At 35.7% G+C, this 12,113-nt stretch overlaps 1 protein-coding gene across 4 annotated transcripts in view; it reads left to right on the top strand.

Annotated features, from left to right (window-relative positions):
- Nucleotides 1-12,113, top strand: part of MTA3 (metastasis associated 1 family member 3) — a 136,401-nt gene that overhangs the window by 44,170 nt on the left and 80,118 nt on the right. For all 4 annotated transcript variants that reach the window (XM_027681854.1, XM_027681856.1, XM_027681857.1 and 1 more), the window contains exon 7: nt 8,065-8,167. In XM_027681854.1, the coding sequence (XP_027537655.1) occupies nt 8,065-8,167 (103 nt within the window). The remainder of the gene's footprint in view (nt 1-8,064; nt 8,168-12,113) is intronic.

Raw genomic sequence — 12,113 nt, 5'->3', positions numbered from 1 at the left:
GACCATGGTCTTCTACCTTTTATCCTGGGGAGGTGTGTCTTTGTAGAGAAAGAGTTGGGACTGGAAGTTTGCCTCTTAGTAAACAAGTATGTGAGTTGACAATTGTTTAATCAAAATACCCACGCTTCAAAGATGATCTTAGGATGCATCTTTTTCTGTGCTTACCTACAGTCATTTCAGTAAGAGAAGCTGCAAGAGAAACCTGAAACTGCTACTTAGTCACCTTCCCTCCAGTGATGACGCTGAGTAGTAGATAACTTCTTTCTGTGTGTTCAGTCAATGTCATTAGCATGCTCAGTTTCAGCTGACTTTTCCATAAAGGCTTGAGACAATATGTTGAGCTTTTAGCAAATCTTAGTCTAAAAATAAAAGGGACACCTGAAGATTAGGAACTGCAAGCACTAATGTTAAGCTAACAGCATTAATACCTACCAAAAAGTTTTCAGTATAATTAGATTATAATACTGCAATATAGGAAAATGTATAACATATGCATAGTATGAGTCACTTAACAGAGCAGCTACTAACCTTTAAAAGTTTGTTTCTCTTGTAAGAATATGGAATAATTTTTAAGATTTAGCACAAAGCCACTAGCTTGAAAGTACACTGTACAGGGAGTTAACTCTGAATTTCCTCTACTTGTCTTAAGTTGCTCAGGTGCTTGAATGATGGTTTTGGGCACACAAAGATTTCCAAACTGTGTTATCCTGGGCAGCATCACAGGGGCGGCTGTCCACGGCTAGAAGTGTGCACATGCTTATCTGAACAATGGGAACTGCCTGCTAAGAGTAGTTTCTGCAAGTTAATTGCCTGTGTGTAGCAGCGGCTCCTGTCAGCTTATCCGACTCTGCTCCTTGTGCCTGCTGTAAGGATTCTGAATGCTGAGCAAGTCAAGTAGAACCAGAGATCACTGAGCAAAACAGAGACATGTCAGAGAGAGAAATGGGAGTATGTTAGGGTTGAGTTGGGAAGTGAGTTTTTAGTTTCCGTGCAGAGGTATATGGAAGGAAAAAAGCATCAAGAGATAGACAGTATGATGTGGAATGATTCGGTTTAAAGGTTTAGCTTGAGAACTGGCTGCTAGTCCTACTTGAGTAGTCCTACCAGCAATGGCAGACTGTTTGCAAGTCCCTGTTTTAATTAGCCTAGAGGGATGTTCTTCGAACCACTGTTATGGAGATGTCTGTGTACTGCTCCATGCGATTTTTCTCATGCTGATGGTCCCCTCCCAGCTGCAGTCTTGTTCCCAGCCCAGTGCTGCTTCTCTTGCATCTGAGTTTAAAAGGAGACCACTGTGTTCTAGAGAATTCTTTATGGAGCAGTGATCTGACACAATTAGGTACTCTCTGGCCATTTAAAGCAATATAGGAAGAGTGTGGAGTGGGCAAGGACGAGGACTGTGCCCTTACTGAGACACACAGAAGAGGAATTAAAATCTCTGAAAGGGAGGAAGAAGCAGCCTGTAGGGAAAATGTTCTGTTCAAAGCTTTTTTTTTTTCCTTCTAGTAAAGAAAATTATAAACTCTATGCAAAGTATCTGTATAAAAAGCTAGACTCCCCCTTGCACAATTGATATCTAAAATGGATCAAAGGTTTAGACAAGACAAATCTTGACAAATAATAAAACTCCTGTTTATGTGTACTCAAATATATTTTGTTCTCAAATGGAGTTTCTGTTGGTTGCACTTTTGAGTTCAGGATGAATTTTTTCTATAATACCTTCTAAAAGAAGGAGCTGTTTCTTGAGGGTTATCCAATTTAAATGTGTTAGTCACTTGTCAGATTTGCAGATTTTTTTTTTCATTATTAAGCTCAGTGTAAATTTTGCATAATTAAGTGTCAAATGCTTGCTCATCACAAACAATAATGTTGTTCATGTCAAATTTCAATAGGATAATATCCTTTACATCAGTCTTGACAATCTCACTTCTAGGGAGCTGGATTAGAGATTTATGTGCTGGGCAATTCAATGCGTGTTTATAGGTTTTTATCAGTTTTACTATAAATTAAACAAAACCACATATAAATGGCCTTTCTCTACCTGTTTTCAGTAAAGACTTTGCTTCTGCCTAACCATGCAGTTGCAAGGAAAATCTGTAGTTTAGAGTTGCAGCCACATGTACTACAGAAGCTCAATTAGGTATTTGAAGCTTTGCATTACAGGCCATAGTGTTTTATTAAGTCTTTTCAATGTTATTTAAAAATGCTGCCTTTTGGTACAATTTGTTTAGGTATTAAATGCATGTATAATTTTGATCAAACACTCAATTACATGGATCAAGTTGGTTTTTTTATTCCTTATATAGGAATAGTATAAGTATACCAAGTATATGATATGGTAACAGAAATTTCTGAGCTTCAGTTCTCAGATCATTCACAACTTCTAAGTTAACAGTCAACTGATAAGTTGGAAGAGTTGGAAATCCTGCTGCTTATCAATTAGAGTTTATAAAAACTGTTCCACAATTGAGGAGTGTTATGCGGGTTGTTCTACTTGGGGATTGCTGGAGTGTGGGTGGGGGTTTGTTTTTTTGTTTGTTTATTTGGGTTTTGGTTGTTTTTTTTACCCCTGCCCCAAACTGTCCAAGCAGGGACTGCCTTTCTCAACTTTGATTTATGCTTGAAGAGAAGTCAGTCAGAGTTTTAGTTTCATAAAAAGAGAGCCATGCTGTCCTGCTGTTTTTAGCTTCTTGAGAAGACTTAGGCTTCTGTTCTCAGTCTTCTGTTTGTTATGAACTTCCTATTTTTCATCAGCTTGAAGGAAATGGTTAAAGTAGCTGTCTTATCTTTTGCCTTCTGTTTGCACCACGAATGGTCTGTGCTGTGACATTTGTGTGGAAGGTTGTGTATGATTGCTGTTGGAAAGATTTTGTTATCAGTAATAGCTGTAGAGTCTTGGCTGAGATTGTTCAAGTACTGAATGAGTTCTGTCAGGCAGTCAGTCTTATGAAGGATACAGGTTTTTTTATTGTATGCTGTGTATGTGCTTGTTATCCCTGTGAGCACTCAAATCACCTTTCAAGCAACAACGTCACAGGGTTTAGTTGACTTTGCTGTATTTTCTACCTCAGTGACTTTGCCTAAATGGACTTATTCTAAGTTCGGATTCTTGCCGTTTTACTGCAAGTCTGATTTTTCTTTTAAGTTTATTCTGTAGAAAATTAAAAACAGATAGCAGATGCAGATAAAATGTAGTTTTTACATTTGAGTAAATCAAAATACTTTGCATCCTAAAGAAAAAGTTCTTCTCTAAATTGTTTTGTTTAAATTTATTCACGTGAAAAGTCCTATTTATCTTTAGAATGCGGAAGTCACAGGGAATTTGCATATTTATAACAGTAAGGGTTTTTAAAAAAAAAGGCGAACCAAAACTGGAGGACCAAAGATTTCATTTTAATTTAGTCAGTTTTCTGTGTGTTTGCTTGTTCTTTGGTGTTTTTTTTTTTTAAGGAATACAATCTCTATGCATTGTGGTAACCCTTTTTCAAAAATAAATATTTTTAATATTATTATTTATATATGGTATGGTACTCTTATTATTTTTACACAGAATCACTTTCACTATGCTTTCCTAAAAACTGTATTACCTTGTGTGTTGTTATTTGAGGAATTTCAGAAAATCTGTTGCAATCTTTCTGTATTCAGATTGGAATTAGTGGTGCTAGACCACTGTACAGTGTCTGTCAACCAAAACATCGTCTGAACTGGGGGTGGGGAGTCCAGAATCACATTGTTCAGGTTTATTTACAGATATCAAAAGAGTACAAGAAGCTAATTCCAAAATAAAGGTGAATTTCAGGTATCTTTTCATTAGTTGAATATTTACTCTTGACCTTGAATGGTAGGTGACCTTGTAGTTTCATGCATATAATAAAGTCATTGCCTTTAGTTTTGCTGTAAAAAAAACCCTAAAATGGAAGGGTATTATTTCATATCTGGGACTGCGTGTGATCTACCTGAATGTGATTTAATGTAAGGACTAAAAAGTGAGGAATAGTGTGACTTTAGGACACTATGTTTCCATGTTCTCTGGTTTGTGTAAGTTCCTTTTTGCAGACTGTTCTGCAGGGTTTTGGGAAAGAGGCAGCCTCATTTTTTCCTTCCTTCCAGCATTGGGCATTTCCATAAGCCAGCCATTCTTGATGCAGCATTATGGAGAAGTTGGTCACTAATGCATGGTTACAGCTCAGTTTATTCTGAACGTGTAATTCTTTCTATTTATTTCTAGGAATTTAGAACACAATGAATTAAATCTCTTTTGTGTGTTTTGTAAGTCTTGTTTTTTGATCATCAGTGATTGATTTATAAGAACCATAAGACTGAACACTGAGAGAACTCTAAGGTCATTGGAGGCAGTTCTATTTCAAAAGTGATTTTTTCAAGTGAAGAATGACTTTTTTTTTTTATAAATTCAAGCTCTAGAGGATAAGAGGCGATTGGACTATGCATGTTCTATTGGCTTTGAAAATGCTCAGTAGCAGTTTAAATGTCTGTAGACAAGTAACAGGCCTGTATCACATGATATCTTTCATTTGTAGCCTCTATATGTAGCCTGTTTTTCATTTCTAGTCTTTATACACGTGTTATGTTCATAAATTGAGTTTTACCATGAGATTTGTGTAAACATACAATTCATGATCTGAATAGCTAATTGAAACCTGAATATACATCTGTCAGGAAAGCTAAGGGAGAAGGGAGATTGTTCTGAAATTGAGAGGCAACAAATAATTTTCCTTTTGCCTGCACTTTTAAAATGATCTAAGCTTTCTCATATTATTTTTGGAGAAGTTATTTGCACATAACTCAGTTTCATTTTTTTAAGAGTTGAGTGTAACACAGAATCATGCTCAATCTAATGTACTAATTACCTTTGGGGTATTTATCTACAGGAAGCGAAGTCTAAAAGATCTTTAATTTCTTGTACTGCATCTTAATTGCATTTGGTTAAAAGTTTCACTTGGTTTACTTTTGTTTTGTAAATTTTTTCTTACAGTTGTTTTTGGGGAGGGGCATATCATGCTTTCATTTGTTTAAAATAACTAACTGAAATGCAAATTTTTAAATTTTTTTTTAAGAAGAAAAAATAACTTTTTTTATTAGATTATTATTATTTTTTATGAGAAGTCAGGCATTGAATGATTGATGAGGCATAAACCAGGTGTATTTCTGACTATCTACTAATGTTTTCCAGTAAAATTAATTATCAGGATTAGATTGGCTGTAATAAAATTATAAGCAGCACGTAAAATAAGTTGGATACACTGGTATGTCATACCTACTGTTCAAAAAAATAGCTCAGTATTTCTCAGAAGTTGTAATTGGTATAGTGGTGGTAGTGAGGGAAGGTGACATCTATGAAACTGAACCTTCTCAGATGCACTGAAAGTGTTAAAAGTTAAACTCCCCCATTCCATTTGTGACCTGGGTTTTGCAGTGTAAGGAATTAATACTATGACAACTTTATCACCTGTTCAATTTGAATGTCCTGTACTTTGGTGTCAAATTCTAACACTATAGAAGATAAATGTTGATGTGTTAACAGAAATTGCATCTTAGTTTTAAAGAGGTCTGCCACATTAGAAATCCTATAGTATATGGATGCCTACAGGCATGATTAACTAAGTAAACTAAAGACAGTCAAGTAAAGCAGAGAGAGTATATAATTATTATTTTGAAAGAAGACCTTTTGAAAGATCTGTTTATCTTATGTGATCATCCTATACTGATACTTTCAGCACATGCAAATTAAGTTTGCATGAAAGAATGTTCATTTTACTCTTGAAATGAACTTTCCAAAGATTTCTTCAACGCTTCTTGACTGCCTCCATGATTTGATCTGTTTAAGGTTACTTTTCCTCTTCAAGTGATAATATCCTGCCATTTAAGTGGAAAATTTGAATGAAACTTTGAAGCTTTTTTTTTTTGAAGTGCAATTTGGCACAGACCACTTATTTTATGGAAACTGCTGCCTAGCATTGTGCAGTGATATTTAATACTAAAATTAATTTATGGGTTTAGATTCTTTTGGTATAGATATTTTATTGCTTGTGTCCTGTTTATGTCTACTGCCATTACAAAATACTGCTTGGCATTATTTTGGAATTTTTATCAAGATTTACAACAACACTTTGTAGTAGCAATTGTTTAATTACCTCTAATTTAAGTAAAAAGAGTAGTATTGCAATTTTTTCTTGGTCTTTTTGCAAACTTAAATCAGGAGAGTGGCATGTTTTGAATACTCATGCTATGCTTGTATAATGTTTTCTCTTTTTGAGAAGTGTACTCTGCCTGAGTAGTGTTATAATCTCCAGAATATGATGTCCTGAAACAGTAAAATATCATTAAAGATATTTAAAAAATATATATTAGCAGATTGAAATGAAGTGCTCAGAGATTATTTATAAAATGTAGAACATCACCCACAAAGTGTCTGTCACAGATGGAAAAAATGAATGTATTGACAAGTGTGTAATCCATTGAATGAGTTTATAGACGTAAAATCCTACCCAAGATTGCCAGAAATTAACAGTTTGTCTCCAGTACTAGATGTGATTTAGCTTGAACAGAAGCAGAATTCCCATTAGGCAGCCAATTCTTTATTGCATATGTATTGGAAGAAAGTAATGTACTGTGTTTTTCTGAGAATGTGACTGTGAAATTTGTTTCTGAAACATTAGCCAGACAGCATGGTGCAGTCCTAACTTGTGTGTTTGTTAGGGATAAATATATACCACATTTTAATTCCCTTCCAGAACAAATGTGCTAGAGAAACTCACCTTATATGATGTGATTTCAGAAGAGCCAGTGCTTGGTTTGAAGTCTGCTTCCAGCCTCTTAAGTGTACAGGTTATTTCATGTCTTGATGATACTGGCTGTTTTCATTAAGTCATAAGAAATAGCACAGACTAAAGTGATCTTCTGTGTGCTCAGAGAGGTACCTACACAGCCTAGATTTTCAAAGGGAGTAGAATGGCTGTGTCTGACAACAGTTTTTTATTCTCATAGTAGCTCATAAAAGTCACAGACAAGTACTGGCAACCAGCTAAACATTAGTGTTTTTCACATTTACTGAAGGAAGAACACATTTGTATTTTAAAACAGCAAGGAAGACAATGATTTTAACTTTATTGTTGTCATCTATTGTGGCCACAGATGTGTTAGCTACATCCCACAGGTAAATCTTCTTGGACTAGTAGAATACGTGGTGCTTACTCTGTCAGCCTCTGAAATGTTTCTTATTTTACACAAGAAGCTATTGGTATAGTAGGCAAGACAAGATCTAGGCTTCCATATGAATGGGAATCATTGTAATGAATTCACACTTCATTGTTCTTCCAAGCAGTACAAATGTCATACTCTTATAATAATGAATAAAGGACAAATTAAATTGCAGAAACCGCCACCGTCGTTTCAGCCATGTGTGTGTTCACAAATTGCTCTGTTCGGATAAATGTTCGGATGATGTAGTGTATAGTAAATTTCTTGTGGTGTAGCTTTATGTATTACTTTATAGGAGGATATAACTAGTCAATGTGCACAACCATTTTAATAGTATGACTTATGTTAACAATACAGATAATGTAGTGGCTGAAGAGGTGAAAAATATGTTAAAATGTAGTAGACAGCATTTTTGCCTAATGATTTGTATTTTGGGGGCATAGAATAGAAATTGAATAGAACTTAATTACTAAAGCTGGTTAAGTGTAAAATTTATTTCAGTATGGCTTAAGTGAAACAGTAACTTTCATATAGTAGAGAAGCAATTTAAAGAAACCACTGGTTACTTAGGTTATGGTTTCAATTTTATAATCACATTTTATTAAGGTTCATTTATACTACACCTCCTAAGAATGTCTCCTTAAATTGAAATGTTGATGTTAACGGAAGTGATTTATTTTGCTGATGCTACATTATGGAATTTAAATGGATAACTGCTGATTGTTAAGTACTCCATGTGTGTATGTGTTTAAAAATGTGCAATGTCTCTTTTAAATGTAGTAGAAGAACTACACAGAGAAAAACATTGTGAATAATAAGTGTTTTGTCCCATCTACCTTTTGACAGGAGAATTAGATGACAGAGAACAGGCAAAGCTGGAAGTAAAAGTATGGGATCCAGATAGCCCCCTTACTGACCGCCAGATTGACCAGTTTTTAGTTGTAGCACGGTAAGATTAAAATCCTCTAATAAAAAAATCCTTTTCCTACTGACTATTTATTCCCCCATATGATGTTACTCAACCTGTTTGCCATTTTGTGAGCCCTACTCTTTCCCAAAACTAGCTGAAAGAGAAACTCGGACCATAACTTTGTTATATTTACTGAAGCTTCCCATACAGGAGAGAGAAAAAGAGAGTTTTGGAATAATGCTACACTCTCTGTATTTCAGGTAGACTTTGTAGTAGAATTTGATACTTTGAATATAGACATCAGTCTGTTTTCCCCTCAGAGTAAATGAAACAGGATTTCATTGCTAATAATTCAGTCTTGTATTGCAGTACTTGGAATTTCATGGTGTAAAATAGAAGTTAAGAGTAGAAATAAAGAAAATGTTAACAAATTAAATGAATGCAGAACTTGCCAAGTATGCATATAAGCTGAATAATGCACAGTGCAATTATTTTGGATGAATGTTGAAATATAAGTTTTGAAGTGATGCATTTCATTAGTGAAAAAAATCAGGTCAGTTCAATTTTATAAATTAATGTGATTATGCAGATTTATGAGAGGAACATCAAAGCACTTTGAATTTATAAATACCTTTAAAAATACTCCTCTACTTTAAAAAAAAAAAAACTTCAAAAAAATCTATACACTTCTGACTGAGGGACAATTCTACATTCATAAAATACGTCAGGCTTTGCTACTTACAAATGTAGTACAAAAGTACTGTTCTAATGATAGCAGAGAACTGTTAATCACAGTTAACGCAGGGATTTTATCCTGAATCACTCCATGTCCTGTATTTTCTGTAACCTGGTTGCAGAGTGTAGTCTCAAATCTTCTTAGCCAAATAATCCTTGTACGTGGTTTCTAGTTTTTGTTCTTTTTCTTTCTCCCTTTTGAACAAAGCATTCGAGGAAGGAAATGGAGTTGCTTTATATTTTCCAGCCTATGTGTATGGTAAAATAGGTTGCCAATTTACTGTTTTACAGGTCAGATGCTGATCCACCTGTTTTTTTCTTACTCTCCCACTTGTAGTGCTGTTTCCTTTCTAGACAGTGCTAAAACTTGCCTGCCCTTGTTTTATTTTCAAGCAAGCCAGAGGGGTTTAGAAGATCCTAATGCCTGGTAGCTGCTCCATAGAACAGAACCCAGGAAACAGAACTACTTCTTCACCAGCAATATAACACCTGGACATGTATGGGCAGACTATTATGGGGTGCCCTAAAAAAACATCTGCATGAAGGTTATGTGAATTTTTGTAGAGTTCATTCATTCCTTTTAAATTCCTACTTCCTATTTTGCAGTCACTCTGGGGAGCTGAAGTAGTATACTGTGGAGTCCAAAATGTTCCCAGAGGAGTGTAGCAGTAAGCAGTGTGCTGGAAAGTGACAGAGAATAAATTAAATACTTAGGGAAAAGCATACTCTTCTTTGTGTCACTTAAGGCATCCTATGCAATGCTGTGCCCTGATCAAGACTGCATTTGTTTAGAAGTTGATACATTTCTGTAAAGGAGGCTTCTGTTATGGTGAGTCATGGCTGACCAATTGTAGCTATTAGGGATCTTGTGGTAGGCAAACAACATCTGTAATCAGATGTTATTCAGGTGCATCTTTATGGATGTTCCTCCACAGAACTCTTCCTTCTTGTATGTTGCTTTTTAACTGACAGAAAATGTTTACAACTTCCTATATACTTTCATTCACAGACTGCAAGATTGTATTCCTGTTGCTTCTCAGACAGATTTTCACCAACTTCTAGAGAAAGAGTTCTGTGATGATTGTGGCAGCTTTCAATTCAGTGTGTTTTATGGTTGCAAGTTTTCTACTGAACCGTTATATAGGACATTAAAAGCTCTTGAGTAACAGTGAAGTTGTTATTATGATCTGGTAAACTGCTTACAGACAGCTCTGCTGTGGCCTAACTTCATTTCACTGGGCATTAGCTGTGCCTGCTGCGTTTCCACTTGGAATAGTCTTTCTCTGGTTATGTTTAGTTTTGCTCACTTGAAAGTCTGACAATAAGAATTTTTTCTTAAATGCTTTCCTAGATGTGATTTTGGTTAAGTGTGTGTAAGCTATCTGTATTTGACATTTTAAAAGCATTTTCAAGTGATCCTTTTTACATGCTGCATCAAAGGCATTGAGTATTCAGTTTCTTCAGTCTGATCTGGTTGAAAGAAGAGTTGCTTTTGTCCATAAATGCCTTAGTTTTTTCAATCACACAAGCATGTGTCGTGAGGTCTTGGTCCGAGGGGAAAAGAAGGACACACAAGACACACGAGGATGGTGAGACAAGAGATGTCTGCCTGCTCAGCGCAGCAGGCAGCCTTTATTGAGTTTGCCAACTTCACACACAACACAAACATATTCCCACAACAACACCCAGGAATCCAAGCACCTGCACATTATCAAACCGTCTTAACCTTGTACTCCCTGCAACCCAAGGCCGCGTCCATGGAAACCATCTAACCAGCTCCACTGCTCCCATGGAACATGGCCTCACTTTTGCACTACCTCAAACTTTAATTGTGGGGCTTCCCCCCACAAGCATGCTTTGTTGGTTTTTTAGAAGGTGTTTAAATACTCTTTCTATTTGTGTTGCCCATTTGAAAACGTTTATATTTGGCTTTGGGCACATAGCTTTCCCAGTCAGATAAGGTTTGTTTATTGTCTCAGGATTGAGAGGCGTTTTTCTAGGTTTATATGCTTGGTCAGTCTAAGACTGTCACTAAGCCCTATATGCAATAATTTGCTGGATAGAAAGATAGAAGAATATACCTATCCTGTCCAGAAATTGGAAGTAGCAGTGCCAGGAAAATTGGTGGAGGTTTTGAAAAAAAACCATAAGGATCCATAACCTTGGTCTCTCTAAGTAGTCTTGCTTGACATACAAATCTTGAAAGTACCTTATTGCTACTACTGAAGCATAATTTGGGTAACAACTCTTGCTTGAACTAGCAAAAACATCTGTTAGGAGAAGCTTGAGGCATCAGACTAATGTATTCTGGGTTTGAGTTGTTTTTTGGATAATGTTTGTACTCTGGCAATGAGAAGCCCAACATCATTTTCTACTCCATTCAAGTAAGATACAACTTCATCAACCAGTTTTTCTTCTGTCCTATATGTTGGCAACATTTCTTCTGTGTCTACTAGCTTCAAAGAACAGGAGTTTGAGAAGCTGCAACTCAGCTGCAACAGGAGTTTAGATCTGTCCACATTAGCAAATAGTTCAATACAGTAGAAGGTGATTTGTAGAATTGAAATGTTTGGTGCTGAGGACCTAGTGTCCACACTGTGCATGTTTTGAGTTTTATTTTTAGTCTAACTCTAATCAGGCCCCATGGACTAAATATCTATGAGTACATGGAACTACTTTAACAGAAACCCAGTTTTTGTGCTATGAGATACTTTTTGTTGTTGGTTAAAGTGCAGTAGAAAAAAACGCTATGGACAGTGGCTTTGAAACGCCTTTCCTATTTTGAACTAAATGACTGATACAGATGCACACTGTTTCCTCCAGTCATCAGTCTCTATCATTCCTGATATGCAAGAAGTACTTCATTTCATTGTCAGATAAAGAGTCCTGCCTGTTTTTCAGTTTGTCAGAATCATAAATGATCCTGCCCAGTCTCAAGTGCGGTAGGAGTTGTGGGATCTGGTCTGGACAGATGCTGAGAGCTGTAGACATGACCTTTTTTTTTCTTTCATTTTCTTTCTTTCTGCTAATTTGTTTTATAATTCATTGCATGATACATTTTTGGAACATTCTAGTCCTGTTTATGTACTTTATGATGTAGTGAAACAGTTAACAACTTAGTTCTTTTATTCTGCTTCATCTAACTACATTATCAACATAGTCTTCTGGAAGGAATATATCTCTAAATTAAGCTATTTTACAGACATTTGTGGTCCCAGTTGATTTTCAACTAAACCAGAGTTTTGAAATC

The sequence above is a fragment of the Neopelma chrysocephalum genome, unplaced genomic scaffold, assembly GCF_003984885.1.
Source record: "Neopelma chrysocephalum unplaced genomic scaffold, ASM398488v2 Primary Assembly neopelma1_61b, whole genome shotgun sequence".
Lineage (NCBI taxonomy): Eukaryota > Metazoa > Chordata > Aves > Passeriformes > Pipridae > Neopelma > Neopelma chrysocephalum.
This window is presented reverse-complemented; position numbering and strand designations above follow the sequence as displayed.